At 31.6% G+C, this 25642-nt stretch overlaps 3 protein-coding genes across 3 annotated transcripts; 2 read left to right on the forward strand and 1 right to left on the reverse strand.

The window, feature by feature from the left end:
* Positions 1-343: 343 nt before the first annotated feature.
* On the reverse strand, positions 344-5559 carry LOC101254953 (protein NRT1/ PTR FAMILY 7.3-like). The gene is made up of 5 exons (XM_010327370.4): positions 5309-5559; positions 2822-2936; positions 2161-2378; positions 1499-2058; positions 344-1385 (listed from the first exon to the last, which is right to left on the reverse strand). Exons 1-5 carry the CDS (start codon positions 5369-5371, stop codon positions 518-520), a joined length of 1824 nt encoding a protein of 607 aa, XP_010325672.1. The 5' UTR covers positions 5372-5559; the 3' UTR covers positions 344-517.
* Positions 5560-10119: 4560 nt separating this feature from the next.
* LOC543977 (5-enolpyruvylshikimate-3-phosphate synthase) lies at positions 10120-16752 on the forward strand. Its single transcript, NM_001308947.1, has 8 exons — positions 10120-10752; positions 12201-12445; positions 12945-13098; positions 14024-14238; positions 14324-14441; positions 14679-14889; positions 16050-16111; positions 16234-16752. Exons 1-8 carry the CDS (start codon positions 10414-10416, stop codon positions 16450-16452), a joined length of 1563 nt encoding a protein of 520 aa, NP_001295876.1. The 5' UTR covers positions 10120-10413; the 3' UTR covers positions 16453-16752.
* Positions 16753-21885: 5133 nt separating this feature from the next.
* On the forward strand, positions 21886-24372 carry LOC101249858 (UDP-glucuronate 4-epimerase 3). Its single transcript, XM_004229756.5, has one exon. The coding sequence runs from the start codon at positions 22597-22599 to the stop codon at positions 23902-23904; it is 1308 nt and encodes a 435-aa protein (XP_004229804.1). The 5' UTR covers positions 21886-22596; the 3' UTR covers positions 23905-24372.
* The last annotated feature ends 1270 nt before the right edge of the window (positions 24373-25642 follow it).

Consider the following 25642-nt stretch of genomic DNA (forward strand, 5'->3'; position numbering starts at 1 on the left):
GTCTCACAATGTTTAGAAGCTCTATCGCCCCTAAGGGAGTCCCAGATTTGCATTTTAGAACATTTTCTTTTGTGGTGAGTTCTTTTGTGAAATTCCTAACGGATGAAGTTGCCCTAAGATAGTTATGAAACTCATTAACTTGATATAGTTATGACAACTATACAAAGTATTGCTAAAGACATGCAGTAGGATTAGTGTTTGTTCCAATGTTTGAAAGATTTCAAGTCTTGCACTAGGAGGTTATGAGTGGAGAGTGAACTCTGCCAAAGCATGAAAATATGTCTGTTCTGTCATCAATATGATCCGTGAAGAATTATAAGCAAAATCAAGATTGCAAGTGAGGTTTTGGTCAATGCCAAGATTGACATAAAACATATAACATTCAGTAACTAAAGCATGCTTTCTATTTAGTTTTCTTCTTTCCTCGAGTAATTCTCCACAATGCTCATCTTGATATTTTGTGTTTACTTCCTAAACACTAGAACAATTGTTGCGCTGAGTTACATTTTTCATCAGTTCAAGCTGTAGCTTCCATATCCTGTCCTACCTCTCGTTTTTCTAGTGCTATAGATTTATACCTCTTAGCGCACATAACGAATAGTACAAGATCTAGTGCAGTCAAAGCAGCTGAAAGGAAGAAGAACCTATCCAAGTGCCCGTCGTTTAAATTTGCAGGTACCCAACCTGGCTTTCCATGCCTTGTTGTGATCTTCATTACTACAGTAAGTATGATGCTGCATAAGTAGCTACCTAGTGCTGACGAAGACATGGACAAGCCAAGCCCCATGCTCTTCAGACTATCAGGAATTTGTGATGCAAAGAATTCCCATTGAGCAACATAGATGAATGCTTCCCCTACTCCTACAAGCACATATTGTGGTGTTTGCCAGAAAATACTCAAAGAACTTGTCTCTTCCCCTCCTTCATTAGCAAACCTTAGTCTTTGTTGTTCAACAAAGCCTGCAATCACCATAGCTACTGTTGAAATGACCAACCCTATCCCTATTCTTTGTAGCTCACTCGGGAGCTTAGGCTTACTTTTGGTTAGTTTCACATACAGAGGAATCAAGATCTTCTCATAGCAAATAATGAAGGTGGATGTGCTTATGATGTCAAATGCTGTCATGCTTGCTGGTGGAATGTGAAAGCCCGAGATCATTGTGCTTGTGTTCATTGCAGATCCTTGCTCGACGAAGAGAGATAGCACTTGCACAAAGACAATGGATGCCAAGATTGTGCAGAACCATATTGGCAGCAGCCTTAGCACACATTTGACTTCTTCAACTTGTGTCACAGTACAAAGCCTCCATCGGTTAGGAATTTCACTTTTATCTGGTAATATCAGCATGTCTGATGGGGTTATAACTGCAGCTCGATCAAGAAACCTATTCATACAAGTTCCAAAAATGTGTAATATATTTGAGTTGATGAAATTAATCAGCATTATGGAGAACATCACTAAGTATTAAGATCCAAAAACAAGGCAAGCTAAGCTTACTTGAAGTCATCTGTATGTGAGATTCTTCTGGTGCTGTCCTTCTCATTTCTTCCACGAGCTTCGTATAATCCGTCTCCATTTGTAGGAACTGTAAGCTTTGTTTTCCTGATAGACGCGACAATTACCTGAGAGAACCTGGAAATGGGGTTGCAACTAGGTCTAATGTGTCGATATCTAGGGGCACCACTTATGATTGAGAGCAGAGCAACAAAGCCACAAGCTGTTGATACCCAAAAGGCAAGAACCCATCTTCCCATATTTTCCATGTAAACCAGAAGTGTCTCAGCAACCAATGATCCAAGGTTTAGAGCAACATAAAAATAGCTAAAGAATTTCGTCTTGGAACGACTTTCCTCTGGATCCTCCTCATCAAATTGATCAGCTCCTAGTGTGGCTAGTGCTGGTTCTATAGAGCCACTCCCAAGAGCTAGCAGGTATATCGATAAATAAAACATCGCAACCTCAACTTGTGATTGAGGTTTACATAGCTCTCCCAACTTTCCACATCCTTCAGGTTCAAGCATGAATGCTTGAGTTAACAGAGACAATACCACCAAACCCTGCAAACAGCAAGTTAAAGGTCGGCTATATGAATCCTTACTGTTCGAAAACGCCAATTATTATTGTGGGGCCAGAGTGGTTTGTGGAAAAAGCTAACTTACAACATTCATAACAGCTAGAAATACAACAGAAGTAAGGTATCTTCCAAGATAGGAATCACTTAGGAAAGCTCCAAGTAAAGAGAAAATATAAAGTGTTCCCATCCATTTACTGAACATGGTTGCTGCTTCAGCATTTGACTGCCTTAACACAGTCTTTGAGAAAAGAACCATGTTCACTTCCACTCCAGTAAATGCAACTGCAGCTAATCCTTCACTCACTGCATCAATCAAAGAACAACAAGCTAATTCATCTAAATAACCGTCCACTCAACAGATTAAACTAAAAACAACACGTGCATGATCATGTATAGTCAATGTATATTGGCTAGAAAAGTAAACAGGAAATCTGTCCTGCTGTTTGTGTGAAGATCCCTATTATCATAAAGAACAACAATGCTTTCAGCTTATAAATTATGCAATTTGTGAAAATTTCAAGTAATAACAATCTATTTAGGACAATTCCTCATTTTCTTCTATCCTCTAGATTATACTGATAGTATAAAAGTTCTTTACATCGTCAGTCTACGGCCATATACAAAATATTAGTACTTTTAATTCTTTTGTTTCCTTAGTATTAGAAATATTATTAATTGGAACATATGATATAAGTGGTTGAATGTTGTGGGTAATGAGAGTATAATTAGTTAGTATATAGATAGACCTAATAAGAGATATCCAGTTTTCCATCCACCAGTTTTTGCCTTGATTGCTGGTTTCCCATGCCTGTCTGTTGATCCATCTTTTGTACAACAATCCAAAAGTCTCTTTTTCCCTTCCTGTTGGCCATCCATAAAAAGACTTCAAAATATTATTATATCCTAACATGAAATATGATGAGGTTTCACATTATATATATAAGCATGCTCCCTTTATTTTCAACCTCACCCCACCAAAAATTAATAAATGTTGTAGGAGATTTTCTTTTGGTACTTGAATTAACTTTGACTTACTTTATTATCTTTCAGTAACAATAATTTATAATATCAGAGTAGGACCATAAAGTAGATAATGCTGCCTTGTTATTGGTTCAAATTCTAGTAAAACAGTTTTTTAAAAAAATTGAGTCAAAAAGAGGGGTAACTTTTGTTGGATTATGTTAGATATGAATGTAGACACAATAAATTGAGATAATAATGGAGTATAAATTAAAGTTGACAAAGTAATTTTGACATTTAGTTACTTTTTTCAAAAGAAATTTTGAGCAAAATCAAAGTGCAAATCTTAATAGCAACTAGATATGAGTAATTTTGAATAAGGAGAAGAAAAAAACAAATCTTGGTATTCCGTTCATTTCTTTTAAGTTGTCATGTTGGTGTTTTTACATAGTCAATTGTTGATTAATTTTTTAAAATCAAAACTAGATTAAATTAATTTTTGATATTTTAAAACAAATCTTAGATATTCAAAAATTATAAGAAAAATAAATTGTAATTTTTTTTCATATCAATATGATGAAAAAAATAAATCTTAAAATGTTAGTCGAAATTCATACCATTTGACTCTCAAAAAGAAAACTATAACAATTAAAGAGGAATGAGAGGAGTATTAAATTTAGCTAATCTTGGAAGTATAAAGTGTTTTTTAAAAAATAATCTTCAATTGGCTTGATTAATTTAAATTTATGTAGTGTAAGATTCATTGAAAAAAAACTTTCTATATTAGATTTTTTTATATATCAAAACTCGATCTGGAGACGTCTAATTAAGAATTGAGTGATCATATTTATTTCACGACAAATATTATCGATGATAGAAGTAAAATCTTGCATACGTACAAGTCCATTTTTCACCAAATTACCCTTTACCCCTAATTAACCTCCTTTTTTCGAAGAAGAAAAAAACAAACGCATATTTTATATTTTGTTGATGGACACAATACAAATTGGAAAAAAAATGTAGTACAAGTTATGGTGTTTTAAGTATAAGTTTGAAAAGAGACAGATTTTTAATTTATTATCTGAGAGTGGAAAAAGAAAAAGAGTTGATTAAGAAGACAACAAACACAATGAGATAATTAGTTGTTTATATATATATAATTAGAAGCTAACAGATGATCATATGTATTTACTTAATATCACACGAAACACATGCACGAAAAGATTAGGTGACTTTGCAATTCGGTGTATTCACTAACCTCTCCTTTGTCTCAATTTGTCTGTTTTACTTTTTTTATATAAATTTATTTCAAAAAATATATCTCTTTATTTTTTTTGGAACTCATTAATCTAATTTTTCACTTAACATATTTTAGACAATAAAATTCAAAATAGATATTATTTTCTTAAACTCTATGTATAAGTCAAAATATTTAGACAAACAAATTGTAATGGAACTTTATTTTAAAAATTTTATAGCCAAAGTAAATATATTCAAAACTGATATGAAGAGTGAAATAGAAAACAAATTATTGAGTAAAATAAGGTAGGTGTGGAATCCATCATTATATTTTTGAAAGTTTGCATTTGCATGATGGACGAGAAGAAAGCATGCATTAATAAGAGACAAATAAGATTATTTTATTTTCAAAAAATAAAGAAAGAAAAAGTTAAAAGTTCATTTGTTTAATATTTAGTTAATTAAGCATGCCTCTTAGTTATTTCTGGTATCGTTTATTTGATTGATTAAAATTACGCGGCTTCAAATTGAATTCATATATAAATAAAGTAAAAATATGTATCAAGCTTTTTGGATTTTTGGTCACATAAATAAGTAACATTACAATGATGACGATGATTACCATTAATTTTTCATCATATTTACGACAAAACATCGATCATACTCTATACACCATACCCAAACTTTTCGGTTAATTTTTTAAAGTTATTTTTCATATCAAATCGACTACAACGATCGATCTAAATCCTTATCTAGTAACAAAATCATAAATTAGACATTGAAAAGTCTAAACCTTTCGAGACAATAAGTAATATATTGCATATCCATAGATATATAGAATTCAATTTAGATAATGAAAGTCATGTAACTCGATCATCTATCTGATAAATAGGTTATGTAGTACTTATTTTCTCAAGAGTCGGATTTCTTAAAAAGAGATAGACAAATTAGATGCATGAAAAACAAACTATATAGTTCGAAGAACTAAATCATTAAGACAATCTACGTATATATATAAAAGAAAATGTATATACCTCGGATTCGGTCATAGTAACTGAAGATTCATCTCTTACAGCAGACATTTGTTTGAGATCCATGATTCTTGGATATAACTAAAAGAAGAAGGGAGCTAGGTAAGAAGTAGAATGAAGTAGTAAAACAAGAAATTTATAGAGATGAAGAGGCAGGGCCTATTTTTGGTGTTAATGATATTGTTTTGTTTTGTTTTATCTTACGTGGGAACCATGCAAATCAATGTCTATTTTAAGTGACGTTATTATAACATGAAAGTCTGTGAAATTGAAGGGAGGATTTATAGGCATAGAAAGTGAAAACATAGTATTGGCCCACAAGTTTGGAATATAGCTAACAGAACAGTCAAATAGAATTCAAGTAAAATTCCTCTTTTTCCTCTTATCTTTAATTTTCTGTTTTTAAAGATTGCTTTGGTCTAATTTCCCTTTTTTATTTGTTTATTTGGACTAATCAAAAAATATATAAATTTGTTTATTTGAAATTTTTAATCTATCAACTTCATAATTAATAGAGGCAAATGATAAATTTATTATATCATTCATTATTTTTATAATAGATGTCAATTTAAAATTGGATAAGTAATTAAGGATAAAAAAAATATTACGTTAATGTAGATACTTTCTTTGTTTCAAAATAAGTGTCATATAAAAAAAAAACTAGTCTGATATAATAATACCTAAGTTAATTTACAGAGCTATATATCTTAAAGAAAAATTTCTGATCTATTGTAATATTTTTAGATATGATGGATCTAAAAGTTTTAGACCAGTATCAAGATTGTCATTGAAGGTAAAGTTATCCAATTTTTCTTGGATATTGTTCAAAATAAATCTAAAAACATCCTTAGACAAGTAGACATGGCAAAAGGCATTTGCAAATTGCAATCAATTCTAGTTATTCCTTTACAAAGCTCTCTTACCAAAAATCCTTTTTTTCCTTCCTAAAAGATAATATATTTTTAGATATTTTTTATTATATAAAAGAGCCGAGTTGAGTCCGATTAAGAGTAAATTTGTCAATTCATAAAGATTCTAGAATGTTTGTTTATATATTATATTATGACATCAAGAATTTAGAATTATCTTTAGAACTTAAAAATCATTAGTATACCGTGAAAACAAAAATTTATTCTACATTTGCTTAATAGATATTTTTGAATTAATGAAAATTTTATTTATAGTATATAGAAAATAAATCTATACGAAGTGTAACATCTCATTAAATAGACTAATTATTAGTCTATATTCAAAAATTTAAGAAAAAAAATTGATTAAAAATGTGGGTTCATATATATTTGATTGTTTTGTCATTAAAAATTTAATACCACTTTCTTGATGTCATAATATAATATAGAAACAAATATTCTAAAATCTTTATGAATAGACAAATTTACCCTTGATAGTCTATATAATAAAAAATATTTATTAAATGTAATTGGGACCCATTGAACTACACTTTTGAAGTTGTGTCCGTCAGTGTTTCCTCAACCTTTTGCCTTATTTGTTTTCCTAATACAAACACTAGCTATTTTGTTTATGAAGTGTTCATTGATGAGTTTGTAATTGGTTCTAAATATTTTTAAAAAGAATGAAGTATTACTAATTCAGATTGAAAATATGTATATTACTATATAATAATTTTTCTGAAGTGTTATATCAAATTAAAAAAAGTTATGAATATTAAAATTTTAATAAATGGACTTATATAATTTATAATATGTTAATTATAAATATTATATAATAAAAATAATAATAATATGATTAAAAATTAAAATAAAGAGTATGAATAGTAATTCTTCAGTTATCTCTATAAATGATGAATTGAGAGTGAAATAGAGAATGAATGAAGAAAACATTCTTTATTTTACCCTCCGAATATAGCGTAAAATAAAAATAAATCGGAGATAATTGTACATGTTTTTATTTTCAAGATATTCATAATACGATCTGTAAATGAATTATGATTAAATATAAATAATAAATTTTAGAAAATTAAAAAACTATTGTATTAAATAAAATGAAAAAGTCGATAGACTCCTTAAGCTTTGAAAATAATTTATTATGATTGAAAAACATCCTCTTCTATTATATTTATAATTTTATAATTGAAATTATTCATTAGAATATCAATAGTTTGTAGAATTTATAATTATGCATAATTTTATTCTAATATTGGGTCCATGTTAGTACGGACTCATTTTTACTAATATATATATATATATATATATATATATATATATATAATATACGTGACAAGTTTAACTTACAACATTTTTAAAACTATATTCAATCCTTTGTATATCTTTTTTTCTTTAATCTCTTCCTAAAAGCTCTTCCATTTATATTTTTGTCGACTCAAATTTATAACCGCAAAATCGAAAATGAATAAGGCAAATAAGTCTTTTGTATATTGCAAAATGTGTTTTTTGTTTATTGCTGTCTTTCAAAACATGATATATATATATATATATATATATATATATATATATATATATATATATATATATATATATATTCGACACCAAAGTTGAAACCATTTCAACCTGTAGTTGTTTCCATTTTCCATATTTATTTCAATAATCTTCGTTACCTATATATAACCTTGATCAGAACATTACAAATATATATATAAGAATAGTTACTCCTAAAATAATTTGGAACGCTTAATCATGAATTATTAAAACTATTTTTGAGGTTAAAACTCAAAAAATATATTTAATCGTAAAATATTTAAATTAACGAATACACGATCGAAAATAATGTGCATAAAGTAGTAATATTAATGATTATAAGGTGGCCATTTGCTTAGTGTATTTTGTCGTATGCACGGACAGTACTTATCATCTTTGTCCTAAGCTAATCATCCAAATTAGTACTCTTTGACACAAAACATTAATCTCATAATTTTCCTTTTGCTTTAATTACCTTTTCATGTATTGAATTAACCTTCAAAAATTACTGTCTTGATACACAGCAAACTAATAGGTAGTGACCAAGCTTCAAATTTTCTTCATTTTTATAATAATTAATTGGAATTTTAATTTTTAAAAGGTATATAGATTAATAATCTAACAAGTAGTTATATAAAGTACCATTTTGGTCATTTTCTCCACATATTTATGCACTTACTTGTTGCCCCTTCACATTAGTTCAATGTTGGACTATTTGGTCATAATCTCTCAATTAACCTGAAAGTAACGTATTATGTTAGGATTGAAATTATATGTGTCATATAAATATGAATCTCAATAAATCAAACTATAAAAGAAAAATATATCAAACGAGATACGTGTTCGATCAATTGATTTAACTCTCCTCTTTGAAATGAGCAATCATAATTTAAAAAAAAGGGCAACTTTCACATATAACAAATAAAAAATTTATATTTGTATGTTATAGCAAAGTTTGCATAATTGCGCTCCATAGCAAACACAGAAACTGTCTAATTCGCTATACATATACAGTTGAAGCGAATTGTATAAAACGAGAAAGAGAAAGACACTTGGGCAGAGAATTGTATAAATGAAGTGTATAAAACGAATTGCATGATTATAAGTGTATAGAACGATTATATACAATTTGAATTTGTATAAAATGAGAAAGAGAAAGATAAAAGAGAATTGGACAGGGAATATACAATTGAATCGAATTGTATAAAACGAGAAAGAGAGAAATTAGATACAATTTGAAAAATTGTATAAAACGAGAAAGAGAGAAAGGCAAAAGAAATTGGGCAGGGGAGTATTTTTATTGTATAATTATAAGTGTATAGGACAAAAATATATGTACTTGCATCTGTATATACAATTTTCTCATGCTTTATACAAACAGAAAAACAATTTATACATTTCGCTTCTATTGTATAAGTGAGAAAGGCGAGGGTTGCGAGCAAGATCTGGAAGCGGGGAGAAAGGGAAACAAAAATATATGTATTTATACAATTCTCTCTGCTTTATGTAAATAGAAACAATTTTTATACATTTGTGTTTTTATAAAAAGTGAGGAAGCGAGCGAGAGATTGGAGTGAGAATGGGAGAGTGACGAGCGAGATTTTTGAGAGAGAGGCGACTGACAAATTTTGACAAACGTTTGTTATGGAGCACAATTAAATCAAACTCTAACTACTCCATTTATTTTAAATTATTAATTTGCTATTATACATTTTATCCCCAAAAACAAAATATTTTGGGGCTAATAGATTCATAAGGGGTGTACTAGTATAAACACTTCTCCTTCTTATGGATTCCGCAAAATATGAGTAAGTTGTTCATTTTATTTTTTATACAAATAAAAACTCATGATAATTTATTTATACATATACAACCAACTAAGGGCCCGTTTGGATGGGCTTAATAAAAGCAGTTTTAAAAAATACTTTTGAAAGTGTTGAAACTTATTTTTAAAATAAGCAATTATGCGTTTGGATAAAAATGCTGAAGTTGTTATGCCAAACGTGAAAAGGGAAAAATGGAAGAAAGAGATGTTAGGATTATATGGGTAATTTGGAGATTGTATAAAAATATTAAGGGCAAAAAGATTAAAATGTGGTCAACTTAAAACAGCTTATAAGCTAAAAAAAAAAAAAGCACCCCTCCCCAGCTTTTAACTTTTGACTTAAAATAAATTTTTTTTTAACTTAAAATAAATTTTTTTGAGTATTGCCAAACAGTTAAATAAGTCAAAAATCAGATTTTAAGTCGGTTTGATCAGCTTTTAAGCTGAGCCAAACAGGCTCTAATAAGAGAGAATATTTTTTTGCAAAATAAGTAGTAATATAATCAGAAATAGACAAAATTCATAGAAGCAGATGTCTGTTGTGAAAAATTAAGGGATGCATTTTGCAAATTGTGACAATTCAGTCAAATGCACAACTACCCTCAAACCTCAACAACTCTTGATGGCTTTTGAAGAAAAGAATTCAGAGACAAAAGGTGGTTGGTGAAGCTGACATTGGACTCCATTCTGCTTAATTGCCTAACCCCATCTCCCTTCAATCTACCTACCATAACCATTTTCTTCAAAATTTTCTCAAAAAAACAATTTGGTCTTCAAACAACTCCAAGAACACAGAGAGAGAGTGGAAAAACTGAAGTTTTTCACAAGAAATGGCACAGATTAGTAGCATGGCACAAGGGATACAGACCCTTAGTCTGAATTCCTCCAATCTTTCTAAAACACAAAAGGGTCCTCTTGTTTCAAATTCTCTCTTCTTTGGATCAAAGAAAGTAACCCAAATTTCAGCAAAATCATTAGGGGTGTTTAAGAAAGATTCAGTTTTGAGGGTGGTGAGGAAGTCATCTTTTAGGATTTCTGCATCAGTGGCTACTGCAGAGAAACCCCATGAGATTGTGCTAGAACCCATCAAAGATATATCTGGTACTGTTAAATTACCCGGTTCGAAATCCCTTTCCAATCGTATTCTCCTTCTTGCTGCCCTTTCTGAGGTAAAGTAACCGACTTTTCTTTTCCTTTGAGTTTGTGATGGATGCTGAGTTATGGGTTGCTATATCTTTAATGGGTTATGAACTGAATTGACTTAAAGATTTGGTCTTTTTATCTTAGGTATAGTTAATTGAGTGTGTGCATGGTGTGTTTGCTCTGTTATTTGGCATATTGGTTTACATCAGAAATGTTTTTTTTTCTAGTATTTGCTTGGGTATGAAAGCAGGTGACTTATAGCATCCAAGGATGTTGTCTAGTGGTCAATGACATGAGCTAAGCACCACGAGATCTCAAGTTCAATTTCAAACTGAGACAAAACAATAGGGGATTACTTCCCATCTTGTCTAGCCTTGGTGGAAAATATTATCTAATACTTGTTGCTTGTGGGGGGCGGCATGTATCCCATAAAACTAGTCGAGGTGCTCACAAATTAACTAGGGCACCACCATTATAAGAAAATGTAGGTGTCTTGTGGTAGTTTTATATGGTTTAGGATAAATGGAATAATCTTTTTGTGATATTTTGAGATATTAGAAGACTATACATTGATTAAGACATGTAAGTTAGACAAGAGCTAGGATATAAAGGAAAATGCACCATTTTGGTGGAAACATTGAGGAAAAAACTTTCCTGAGCTTAAGGTAATCAAACACTAATAAACATTTTCTTTGAGATCTGTCGTACCAAACATACTGAGTTTATATATTTGGTTCCAATGGTTTTGATACTTCATTTAAATACCATGTCACCTGCAATGAGCTTAAATATGCTTTTTACCACTTCAAGAAACATTGGTATTTAGCTGATTTTTGAAGTGCTACTTGCAATACTAATATATTAATATGTTAAAAGACATAAATTGTTTGCACATCTTATTTTTTGCTTTATGTTTTGTTTTTATTGAAATGATTGCATTTTGTCAATCTGTCTACCAAATTGATCTGCCAAATGTTCAACCTTTGTGACATTTTGTTGTGGTTCTGGGGATTCAGCAATTCCCTTTTTGGAGTTTCTGACCCTACCAGGTTGGCATTAGGGTGGGTTACTTATAAATTTGGACAATGGTTTTTTTTCTTAATTAATTCAAGGAGATATTTGTTAGAGTACCATCATTAATGATTTATGCAAATCAACGCAAATTAAGTATATGGTAAAAACTGATGCTATAAGTGTGAGGAGAGGAGCTAAGGGTTGAAAGAAACACTTAATTCTTAGTATAAGCTGTCCTAAACGACTGGGAACTCTCTTCCCAAGCTCATGGTGTCCTGAACAACTCATACAGTATAATACACTCATAGCCATCGAGTGTGCAACCTTTTTAAGCTGACAACTATATTCACGTTCCATTGTTCTTTAACTTATCGTGTACATTTTCATGCTTTCATAATCTTGATATGAGTTACTTACAACCTTGTGCTGCCATTACATGTCACTGGCACTTGAATTTCAGGGAAGGACTGTTGTTGACAATTTACTGAGTAGTGACGACATTCATTACATGCTTGGTGCGTTGAAAACACTTGGACTTCATGTTGAAGATGACAATGAAAACCAACGAGCAATTGTGGAAGGTTGTGGTGGGCAGTTTCCTGTCGGTAAAAAGTCTGAGGAAGAAATCCAACTATTCCTTGGAAATGCAGGAACAGCAATGCGTCCGTTGACAGCAGCAGTTACTGTAGCTGGAGGACATTCAAGGTCTTTCAATCGTTCCTTCTTCGTGCCATTTGTTTTTGTCTTCTTTGCTTTTTTATTTTTTCTTCTTTTTTTCCAGTGTTGTTTCTTTGTCTTTTTTTTTTTTTTTTTTGGGGGGGGGGGGGGTGCTGTTTCTTTTGAAGCCATTTTGATAGTCTCATGAATTTGTATTTTTGGGAATGGTGGAAAACTTCTGAAATGTACATCGATAATTTAATTTTTTTTTGTTAGATAATAGTTGCCCTGGTGATAAATTACATGTCAGTTAGCTCCTCAAAGGTTCAGTAATCTGGATGTGGTGCTTTGAGAGCTTCAGAAATGCATGCATACTTTGTACGTCATGTGTTTTACCATCTTTCTCAACGTGACAGAACAAGACAGGAAACGAGCATATTTTTGTTTGCTTCTTCTTTAGTTAGAGTTGTTTTTCTTTTCTTTTTTTTGGTCTAGAAAATATTACCTTGTGGTGGGTGATAACTCTATGAATAATTGTGTGCTACAGATATGTTCTTGATGGAGTTCCTAGGATGAGAGAGAGACCAATTGGTGATTTGGTTGATGGTCTTAAGCAGCTTGGCGCAGAGGTAGATTGTTCCCTTGGTACGAATTGTCCCCCAGTTCGAATTGTCAGCAAGGGAGGTCTTCCAGGAGGGAAGGTGAGGATTATGATTTTATTACGTATAATGTTAGTGATTGGCAGCCTGTTACTGCAATTTTCTTAACTAGGAATAGTATTATCACTATTATTTTAAAAAAAGAAAAAAGGCATAGTATTGTCACTATGATGAGTAATTTTTTAAATGCAATAGCATTTTTTCTTGAAAAGTTAAACATACCTTAAACTTCGGAGAAACTGGCTTACATTATCTTATTTTAGATCCTGAGTAATAAAGCCAAAGATCCCTCTCATCAGTTGGATACGATGAGTTATAGATGGAAATGAGTGGTGGTGAGACTTGAACCTGAAACCTCAACCTTGTTCTGGTACCATCTTGAATTATGTGTACAGCCTCTCTATAAAGCTTCAGCTATAAGAGAGGGCACACCTATATTTCATTTGATTGTATTGTAACAAACATATTTTTTAATCTCCATCTGATTTACCTTCATTTTATTTCATTTTATACTTTTTCTTAGAACTACTGACCTTTAAGTCTAAGAACAAGTATGCACTCACTCCCTCGTGCCATAGGTTAAATTAGTTTATAGTCAATATGTCTTCTTGCATGTATCAAGCTCGTATGATAACAAGCTATTCAACTCTAGTATCTATCCACTTAACGAGAAGTCCTAAATGGGAAAGGCAGACTTCCAATTTTTCAAGTAACTTGCTGTCCTCCTTTATTTTGTCTTTGTTTCCTCCAAAAGTCTCTTGTCCCTCCATTTGATCTCTTCCACATTCCTTGTCGCTGCCACTAAATTAAAGAAGATGCATTTGATTCTGCAATATTATTTTATATTGATGAATCATGTTCATATGTTGTCTGTGGTTTACTTGATCAGCTTCTTTCCTAGCATGGAAAGATGTAATATAACCGTTTTTGAGTTCTTGCTAAGTTATACTCCCTTCATATCTATCAGGTAAAGCTCTCTGGATCCATCAGCAGCCAATACCTGACTGCTCTGCTTATGGCTGCTCCCCTGGCTCTAGGAGATGTGGAGATTGAAATAATTGACAAACTGATATCTGTGCCTTATGTTGAAATGACACTGAAGTTGATGGAGCGATTTGGTGTCTTTGTGGAGCACAGTAGTGGCTGGGACAGATTCTTGGTAAAAGGAGGTCAGAAGTACAAGTAAGTCGGCTTTCACACTGTTTTAATGTCTTTAATAATCTGGTTCCACCGATCAATGAAGCTGACAGTTACGAAAATATCATAGATCTCCTGGGAAAGCATTTGTTGAAGGAGATGCCTCAAGTGCTAGCTATTTTTTGGCGGGGGCAGCAGTCACAGGTGGAACCGTCACTGTTGAAGGTTGTGGAACAAGCAGTTTACAGGTATTTCTCATGTCATTAAGACCTTGGGGGCAATCACATTCTAGACTTTTCCATCTTGTGCTTGTATTTGTGACAGCGCCATAATACGTTCTATTTCTCTTCTGTTCACTAGCTTAATTTGTGGAAGTACTAAAAAGTAAGAATTGCACAGTGCATGGCCTACATCTTAGTGTATAACTGCATAAGGTAATTTTCTAACAAGGGACTTACTTTGAGCTTTATGTTTCCTTTGTGAAGGGAGATGTTAAGTTCGCTGAGGTCCTCGAGAAGATGGGGGCAGAAGTTACATGGACAGAGAACAGTGTCACAGTTAAAGGACCTCCGAGGAACTCTTCTGGAATGAAACATTTGCGTGCCATTGACGTGAACATGAACAAAATGCCAGATGTGGCCATGACTCTTGCCGTAGTTGCACTTTTTGCTGATGGTCCTACTACCATAAGAGACGGTATGGCTAACCTTGTTTCCCTGGTATCAAATCCTATTGAAGCACTTCGTTTAGATTAAGATATTATTCTGAAGCGATTGGGACCTGGGGCTCTATTCTCCAATATGAAAGCATTTCCCTGCATAATTAGTTTTTTTAAATGCTGTGATAACCTGACTAAAATGTGCAAAGAGGTTTTCCTGGTAGTTTAGGGGTCTGAGTCAGAAGGGAAGAAAATTGTCGTAGCTTTTGCAATTTCTTGTTAATACAAGAGGAATGGCTCCCTGCCTCATCATTTCTGGGTTGATGCATACACTTTGTAAACGTTTGATGTCCTTTGTCATGCTACCCTTTGATACACTTTAAGACTCAATTTGGCATGCATCATATAACTTTCTCTAGAGAGATTTGCTTTTGCGTCTTAAAATTTGGTATTTACAACGGTTAATGCCTGTTGGGAAGTTAAGGGGGAAAAGAAAAAGGAAACATTGTTTAAGACTATCTTTTATTTTTCACTTGACAAGGAGAAACATCCTTTAATCGCATCATGTTTACCATTTTGCTAAATTAGGTTGATGAATTTCTTGAATTGAATTTTTAACAGCCTCTGTGAAATACAGAACTGTCTGATGGTGAACTTGTCGAGTCGGCTATATGCTATTGGGTATTGGATATCAGATTTGATAACGTATCCTAATTGTTAGGCTTGATTTTTTATCTAGTTCCTAAAAGTATTCAAGGATCCATACAAAGTAACCAAATCCATGTGCTACACATTTGGGTGTGTTTGAAAGGAAATGAAGAGTTCCAACATTATATAAGCCAGTGATTGTAGAAAGTAGTATAACTCAAAAGTTTATATATATATGAGAACTAATAAATTAAGACATGAGCTATATATGTATGGATTTAAGATATAGTAGTAGTGTTTTCCGAGTCTGAAAGATCTCTCTAGTGCGGAGTAGATTTGTGTAGTTTCTCGTTGATGTAGTATGCATCCTATGAGGGTATCTGTTTTATGATTCACAACAACTTTAAATATTAAACTGTTTGAAGACCTTATGAGAATAACTTTTTTTTTGGGAATAAAGTATTTAAACGTTGCAGATGCTTTGCCGTCATATTATTTTTCTCTCTTTCTTTCTTTATATTGTGCTAATACCCCTCTTTTGTCTGCTCAGTTGCTAGCTGGAGAGTAAAGGAAACTGAGCGGATGATTGCCATATGCACCGAACTTAGGAAGGTAAACATCTTTAGCTGGTTTCATGATATTTGCAGCTTATATATAGTCTTCTTTCGATATTTCATTGCATCAATTATTCTGTTTTTTCTTACTCTTTGACATTTCTGGATGAAAAACTTCAGTTGGGTGCAACAGTTGTTGAAGGGTCAGACTACTGCATAATCACCCCACCAGAAAAGTTAAACGTAACGGAGATTGATACATATGATGACCACAGAATGGCTATGGCTTTCTCTCTTGCTGCTTGTGCTGATGTTCCAGTCACTATTAAGGACCCTGGCTGTACTCGCAAAACCTTCCCCGACTACTTCGAGGTTCTCCAGAAGTACTCTAAGCACTAAACCACTTCACATGTAGAAGGAATTATTTTGTACTACAAGAGAAATTATGCACCAGTTTGCAACCAAAATGGTGCCCATACCGGAAGAGAAAAAAGCTTTCCAACTCCTTTTTATATGTCTATGTGAGATCATGTTCATTGTATTTGTTGAAGTTGAGCTTCTTTTTTTGTTTCTCGTGTAGAAGACATGTATACTATATAGTTAAGTACACTTCCTTGAAGAATATTTACCATTGATTATCACCGTTTTAGTTATTGCATTTTGGTATTCAAAATAAATTTGTTTCGAGGATTAAAGCTATTATTGTGATTTATAGAGCTAAGATAGGCCATTAGTCTATATATTTTCACTTATTAAAGTTCATGATTACATAAGATGATTATGTTTATTTGGTACGGTGAAATTAAGAATAAACTACCTAATTCCTACCATATGTATTATTTTTCCAATAGTTTGTCTAATTATTAGTTTTATGACAAATATTCCTACCATATGTATTAATTTTCCAATAGTTTGTCTAATTAATAGTTTTATGCCAAATTTGAAGTTAAATATACTTAGATACGTGTATTTCTGCAACCTAATACATTTTAAAATACAGATATATCCTACCATATTTATTAGTTTTCCTGTCTCACTAATTAATAGTTTTGAGCCAAATTTAAAGTTTAGATACGTGTATTTCTCCTACCAAATACATTTTAAAAATACATATATTTCTGCTACCAAACACATTTTAAAATATAGATACACATGAAGAGAAGCAAGTGGTATAGGAGGGAGGTGAGTGGAAGAGATTGTGTATCGCATATACATGTGAATCCTACTAATTACATATACCTGATACATAAGGAGAGAGACTAACGAAAGAGTCAGATACCTGTGAATACATTATATTTGAACCACAATGGTAATTTTAAAAATCCCAAAAAGAATATATAATTTACAATGAAATTTATGTTATTTTATCGTAAAATGAAGGCATTGGATACCAATCACATGCTCTTTCAGAATGGAGTGTGACACCGGCCTATCAGAACCCACTAAAATAATAGGGTCATGCTAAGTTTGACATTTTTGAGCCTGGACAGAGTCCGGCCCAATGATTAATCGGCCCGATGTGACCTACTTACACAACATAATACAGTCGAAATATATGAAAAATCTAAATAAGATAGAAAAACTCAGGATAAATTACAGAAAAAATAAAATTGAATCAAGGTTATAATTTAAATACAGTAACTTGAAACTTAAAAGAATTTTGGAAGACTCAAAGTTTGCTACATGACTCGAGGTGAGATCCAAATGGAAGTGTTGACAAGAATGAATAATAAGGTAAACACATGATAGCTACTATTTCAATTGACAATTCATAAAATTGTATAGTAATTATCCCAAATTTGTTTCAATTATTGTAAGTTTTTAATCTTAACAACTAGGAAGTCTCAATCTTAAAGGAATAATGATATACATCATCTACCTTTTTTTAATCTATATATGGTTGCAATGTGCTTATAAATTAGCTTAGAAATTTAACAACACTAAAGATAAATAATACTACTATAGAATTGGCTAATTGGTGTCCACCTTTCAATTAAAATATTCTAGTGAGGAAGTATTTTGTTTACGTTTGATTGGAGTGTCCCTATTCTACCATCAAATGTTTTGATAGTATAAATAAAATTACTAAATTCTTATTAGAGATTGAGTTCGAATCACATGGATCTTATTAGACGCAAATATGAATTAATTGAGGTACAGATACAGTGGAAAAATTTAATTAAAAAAATATGAGTATTACCTATTTGACCATGAAAATTTTCCACCTTTTTCGAAAAGAATTTTTTACTTTATTTGAAATTCGCTGTTTGATGATAAAAATTTCAAGTTTAACTTGAAGTTGTATTGAGAATTTGGAAAATACCCCACGTTCTTTTTTAAAAGATGCATCAATCGTTACTCCACGATTCAAAACTAACCGATACCCAAAACCCTATTTTTACTTCTTCACTTTTACAAATTTTCTTTGCAAAATTCTATCCAAGTTATTTTTTATTTATATACGATAATCCTCATTTAAATTAGTATTACATTTTATGTTTGAAACGTATTTCATAATTTTTTAAAAAATACAATCGATATCTAACTACTTATTGCACAACGTATGACCATATACAATCTTTAACTCCAATTCCAACTTTAAAAACTAAGTAATATCTTTTATTTTCATTTTTCATGATCAAACGCTCACTATAGTCGAAGATTAATTATAATTAAGAGATATGGTACTTTTTAAAAAAGAATATTCGAATTAAATATATAGTAATAGGGAACAGGAAAATAAAAAATAAAAGAATTATATGGGAGAGGCAACCATGTGAGCAAGTTGGCAAATAAGTAAGGCAAACCATGTCCCAACAGTTGTTTTCTTTTTATTTATATAACCTGCTGCCATCATGTTCCATGCTTTATTACTTATTACTATGCTCACTATACATTAAAATAATTATAATTTTTTTTTATATATTAAACTGTTCACCCTCCTTCTTTGTTTTTTTTTTTATATTTTTTTTAAAAAAAATTCTTTCCACCGTCCTTAAATCTCTGGATCACAAGATTCTATTAGCTCTAATTAAGGTCCCTAATTATTCTATAATAATGTTCAAGTGGATGGATACATTATCAAATGGTGTTACCATCTTACCAAATCTAAATTTGGTTATGTAATCAAGTAAATTTGACTTAAATATAACATACATTTCACGGATTAGGAAGAGTCACATGTAGAAATAAGTAGGTACACTATACTAAAAATAATCTCGATTATTAGTGGCAGTTACATTTTAGTATTCGTACTTTTAAAGTCTGTAACGATATTAAATCTAATGACAATTAACTGATGTTATTAAAAATTTTAGTATTCTTTATTAATGTGTTTCGCTAAAAACTATTTTTATCGTAATTTCGATGGATATAGAAATTGATCACAGCTGGCCTAACAAAACTTTAGAAGAAAAGCCACTGATTATAAGGGGAGGTGTTAATTGAAAAAAGAGAGTTTTATTTGCCTTGCTTTCAAGGTTGCCTTATTACAAGCAAACTTATGTGAATTTTCACATGACTTTGTCTGCTTTTTAGGTATTTGCATTAACTCATCACCACCTCACCCTCTATTTTTTATACCTCCACACTTCTAGGGCTAGATGCAAAGTTTGTACGAAAGGAAAATTTTGACGTTACGATACAAAATTATTACGTGGATAAAAAATTATATACTTATTTGAATAGCGAAAATAATCTCTCGAAAAATGTATTATAAGAATAATGATTCGGAAAGTACTCGCATCTATTATGGTACTGCCTCTAATATTTACTTTAGTCATTTGCATTTGGCCTTTTTAGAGAACAAATGTCATGTGGAAGGATGTGAAAATTAAAACTTTTTTTTTTTTGTCATTATCAATGGGTCTCAAAAAATGCAATTAGTGGGAAAGCGTATTCTTAGTCATACACATTTCATATTATATTTTCCCTTCATCTTTTAATAAATCAAAGGTGAAATAAAAATTTAGTATACTCAAAGAGAAACTCTGACTCGACGAAAGGTTTAGTGTATCAATCTTATTTCAAATAGATTTTAGTTATTATTATCTCATACTTGTCAATTTTAGTTATTATTTTATGAAGTCTTATTTTTTATAAATTTAATTTTCTTTCAATAAAAAAGTTGACTTTTCGAAATAATAATTAATTAAGTAACATCTTCTTGCAAAAGAAAAAAAGGATATGGAAGTTTAATTCATTGCATGAAGCAAAATAATTTTCTGATCTAGAAAGATAAGTTCAAAAAAGGTGAAAAACGTGAATGTGTGTTGGAAAATAAGTCAAAAATTGTGAATTTTATTAATATATATATTATATATATATGCAATCTAACAATGGAAAAAGAATAGATTAAAAAAGGTAAATAATGTTTTATTAATAATTATGAGGCATTAACTTTTCTAAGCAAGTCATAATTCGTTTTAGCAGGAGAATTACTTTATTTTAGGTATACATATATGCCTTTCATGTTGAGTTAAATATAGCTTTCATTAGGTAAAATAAAGTAAAATTTTCCAAAGTGAAGAGGACTTATTAGCTATTTGATTTGATTTTTCTACAAAATTTACTTCTCTAATTCATCACAAACCAAAAATATATGAATATTAAATATTACATCAAAAAATGGTAAGAAGGAAGTCCTTATTGTTCTCTCATGGCAAATTATAGTATTAATAATGCAATAATTTTGCCTTATTAGCATAGTTAAATAAATAACTATTCCTAAAAAAAATCAAATTTCTTTTCACTAAAGTTGTAGAAGGCATTTTTAAAAATTAAATGCATGTTATTTTCAATTAAAATAATCAAATAACGTATAATAAATACTTTCAAAATAATTAAGTAAAACCAAAATAATGCTTCTCTAATTACTAATTATTCCTGTTTATAGAGTGTGTTTTTTCTTTAAAAAAAATTAAGCAGTATTAAAAATAATGCTTCTTTAATGTTACAATATAATAGGAAATGTTTGTCAACTTTACTCTTGAATTTTAAAGTAAAACTGTTTTGTGATTATTTTAAAAATAAAAATGAGATGGATGAAGTGTAAATTTCATTTCATATCAAATGGTGATTAATTAGAATATGCTATAAGTAGAAAGGAAAATCTCAAAATAAAAATAGATATAACTTTTATTGTTTTCTTTAATAAGGATGAAAAAATTAAAAAACAATCGTTAAAATAAAACGAAAGAAGTATATGTAAAATATAAATTTTTTTCCTATCGTCCAAAATTGGTAAAAATTAACCACCTTTCATAATTAAATCCAAGCTTTTGTCACCAACAAACCACCCCATATTTACTCACACTTCCAAACACACAAAAACCTTAATGACTTTTCCCCAAATCAAGAAACTCCCCTCATTAAAATTTGGCTTAGTAAAATAAATTTTATGAAATAAACTACTAGCTTTTATTGAAAACAAGGCTTTAAAACTTCACAGCCTTTGTTTTTTTCCACCTATCAATGCATTAACCAACTACCTCACACTTTCCACAATAAGACAAAAGCCAACTCTTCCCAAGTTGAAATATACTCTTAACTTACTAAATTATATATTACATTTATAAATTTACTTAAAAGAGCATGAAATAAATTAAACTAACACTTATTTTTTTTATAAAAAAATATTATTTTCGTCTATTTTTTTAATTTGTCTATTATATTAAAAATAAATATCTATTTATTATTTTATATCTATTTTGTCCAAATTATTAAGAATTAATTATTTTAATTCACATGTAAATATAATAACTTAAAATTATTTTTACCAAATCATATTCAAATATATAAGAACTAAGTAAATATGGATAGAAAGGAGTAGTGTTTGTGAGCCTTTTGCACTTTAATGTGACAAAAATTAGGGTTCTTTAAATTTTTTTTTTACTCAAAGTAGGTTAATCCATTTTTCATTAACTACACTCTTGTTTGACTATGTCCTTAATATACCTACCCCATCCCCAAAACTCAACCTCTTAGCTATTAGTCCACTTCCAATCTTTCATTATTCCTTTTTTTTTTAAATTCTTCAAACCACATTCTTCTCCCTCCTCAAATTTAGTCTACACTCCAACCACACTCTCTCTCTCTCTCTTTCCAATCACCCGTTTCTTAATCAATCATCAATATTTTTTTTCTTCTTCTAAAACCAAAGGCAAAGAAACCCCTACAAAAGTTAAAGAAAAAAAAAATACAATAATTACTTGCTACTACCATTTTGTTCCAACAACAACCAGTGCCTCCAAGAAACCAGAAGATTCCCATAAATATAGGCTAAAGTTTCAATATCCTCATCTTCTTTTTTGTTTGTTTGATGATACCAATACCCTCATCATCACCTTCATAGCCACCCCTTTTCCTTTATTTTGCTTCTTATCTCCATTTCCACTATCAACAACCAAAAGGAAAACAAAAAAGAAGAGACTTTTTTTTCAAACCCTAACTCTCGCCTTTTTCAAGAAAATTTGGAGATTTCCTTTGAAAACAAGAAATAGTCAAGGTGGGTATAGCTCAAATATCCAAGATTTGGAAAGTGTAATGTCCCAAATGATGCACATTGACAATATCCCATCAACCCCAGGAAAGTTCAAGATGGAAAAGTCTCCTTACAATAGGCTAAGGATGCATTTTTCTCTAGCAAAGCTCACATTTTGGTCATTTGTATTCTTGGGGTTGATCTTTGTATTCTTCTACAGATCTCCAGCTTCTTCGTCCCCTGTTTCTTCAGATCTCTCAAGAAGATCTCTCAGAACCAGCTCCTACGGTGGCCCTGCTTGGGAAAAAAGGATTAAAGCTTCAGCTAAAGTAAGGTCACGTAATGGTATTTCTGTATTGGTTACTGGTGCTGCTGGCTTTGTAGGAACTCATGTTTCAGTTGCTCTTAAACGCCGTGGCGATGGCGTATTGGGTTTGGATAATTTCAATGATTATTATGACCCTTCCCTCAAAAGAGCACGACAAGCGCTCTTAGAGCGAACAGGGGTGTATGTTGTTGAGGGTGATATCAATGATGCCACCCTCTTGAAGAAACTTTTTGATATTGTTCCATTTACTCATGTAATGCATTTAGCTGCACAAGCAGGTGTGCGTTATGCCATGGAAAATCCTGGATCATATGTGCATAGTAACATTGCTGGTCTTGTTAATGTTCTTGAAATTTGTAAAAGTGTTAATCCTCAACCTGCTATTGTGTGGGCATCATCTAGTTCTGTATATGGATTGAATACTAAAGTACCTTTTTCAGAGAAGGATAGAACAGATCAGCCTGCTAGTCTTTATGCTGCAACTAAAAAGGCTGGTGAAGAAATTGCTCATACATATAATCATATATATGGGCTTTCATTAACTGGATTGAGATTTTTCACCGTTTACGGACCATGGGGTAGGCCAGACATGGCTTACTTCTTTTTCACAAGGGATATCTTGAAGGGAAAATCGATTCCTATATTCGAGGCTGCTAATCATGGCACGGTAGCTAGGGATTTTACCTACATTGATGATATAGTGAAAGGATGCTTGGCAGCATTGGATACTGCTGAGAAGAGCACTGGAAGTGGTGGGAAGAAGAAAGGCGCTGCTCAACTGCGGGTGTTCAATTTAGGCAACACATCTCCTGTGCCAGTTTCAGATCTTGTAGGCATTTTGGAGAGGTTGCTAAAGGTGAAGGCCAAGAGATTGGTGATGAAGTTGCCAAGGAATGGGGATGTGCCTTTTACTCATGCCAATATAAGTTCAGCCCACAAGGAGCTTGGATATAAGCCTACGACGGATCTACAGACGGGATTGAAGAAATTTGTCCGATGGTACCTCAATTACTATGGTAATGGAAAGAAGAGTGCCCAGTGATACATTCTTTGAATTGTGCGGTAGGATCATTCAATTCTTGTTCATTTTGATTCTATGATTGTTTTTTTTCAACACATATCCGATCAAATTGCCCCACTTTCTTGCTTTCTAAATCTTGATGATGCCATATATGGAGCACATCAGATCCCTCTGATGATGAAGTTTTGTGCTGAGCAATTTGATCTGTGTCAAATGGAACCTGAAATCAACTTTTATTACTTTTGGAATGTAATTGTTGTAGTTTGTTCAATTTAGGATTCAGGACTGATAGACCACTGCTGATTGATGGACAGCGGATGTATCATCTTTATTAAGTTCTAATAAGAGTAGCACATGATAGTTCCACATTTGATTTCTTGCATAGATTCATTTCGTTAGGACATTTCTGAGATCATCCTTTTACATGAATGTTGAGGTTGTATATTTCTTATTTTGGCGGTTAAACAAGATTCCATACTTTGTGATTCATATTTTGTGGTTTATTACTGGAAGTTGATTATTTAGATTCGTTATAATAGATTATTTCTGTTGTCCTTTTCCCTGTTTGTTATTTCTTTATGAATGAAAGAAAGGCAAGGAATAAGTAGCACCGTTAGAAACTGACAGTTAAGAAGCCTGAAGAGAACCCCGCAGTGCTCCAGCTCCTCTAGGTTCTATGTTCCTTTCCTTGAGTATGTGAGACGCTAGAGTTTAACCAGAAAATTAGTTAGTATAGGATCAAGGAGATATAATTTGCATTTCATCTACTTCTGCCTACACAATTTATGTCTGCAAGCTAAGAATGTTTCCTCCCTTCTGAAGATGGTCTTCAGAAGTAAAATGCGAACTCTAACTTCAAGAAGTGTGCTATATCAATGAACAACTAGTCTTTTTTGGAAATTAGCTTTTACAGTCTTTCTTATGTTGATACTGTACCAAACCTTGTTGATGGCTCATACAAATTATCTGGTCCATCTTTACCTTCAGATTTAGAAGTGAATTTATTGTGTAAATGTCCATTTCATTGACTATTTGGGTAGTTTCAGCACTAATTCTGTTTGAAGAAGTAGCAATACTATAGAATGGGCTCTGAGTATGCTTCTCTTAGAGTTACTAGCTACTGAGACTAATCCTATTTAGATATTATCATCAACTTAAGCTTTAGAAAGTTGCACTTCTGGTTTATGTGACGGGATGGATCAAGATGCTGATGCAGTAATGTAAATTTCTGATCTTTCATCTGTCAAATATAAAATGAGAATTTCCGAATTGGGCACTGAGGTGTGAAAGCTTGAGTGCTGATTTTACCTCTTCAACCCTGATCATAGGAAGTGGGAACTAAAACAGATAGCTAAATTGCTGGTCCTTTCATGAGGTTTATGTTGTATCAGAATTCATCGGAGCACTATAGTGGAAGCTATCCCCATATTTCATTCTGTTTCTAAGCATATGTACACACAATTGGGGGTTGTGATCCTCTTGGAGCCTGTGGCGAGCTTTTCTTGGATTTCATTTTCTTCCCATTTTAAACATTTGGAAATAACTTGGCATTTTTGGCATCTGCAGCAATGTACAGAAAAGTTTGTGCATCTTCCACGTTATTATTGTTCTTGATATTCTGTTTGCGGATCATGTCTAATTGCATGAGTTCTCGTTTAGCAGCCTGGATATTAGGAAAAGTATATCATACACTGGAGCATCTTGTTTTCAGTCTGAGAAGCTTATTAGTTAAAATGAACTTCAACCAAAAGACTTGTAC

Source organism: Solanum lycopersicum, chromosome 1, assembly GCF_036512215.1.
Source record: "Solanum lycopersicum chromosome 1, SLM_r2.1".
Taxonomy (NCBI): Eukaryota; Viridiplantae; Streptophyta; class Magnoliopsida; order Solanales; family Solanaceae; genus Solanum; species Solanum lycopersicum.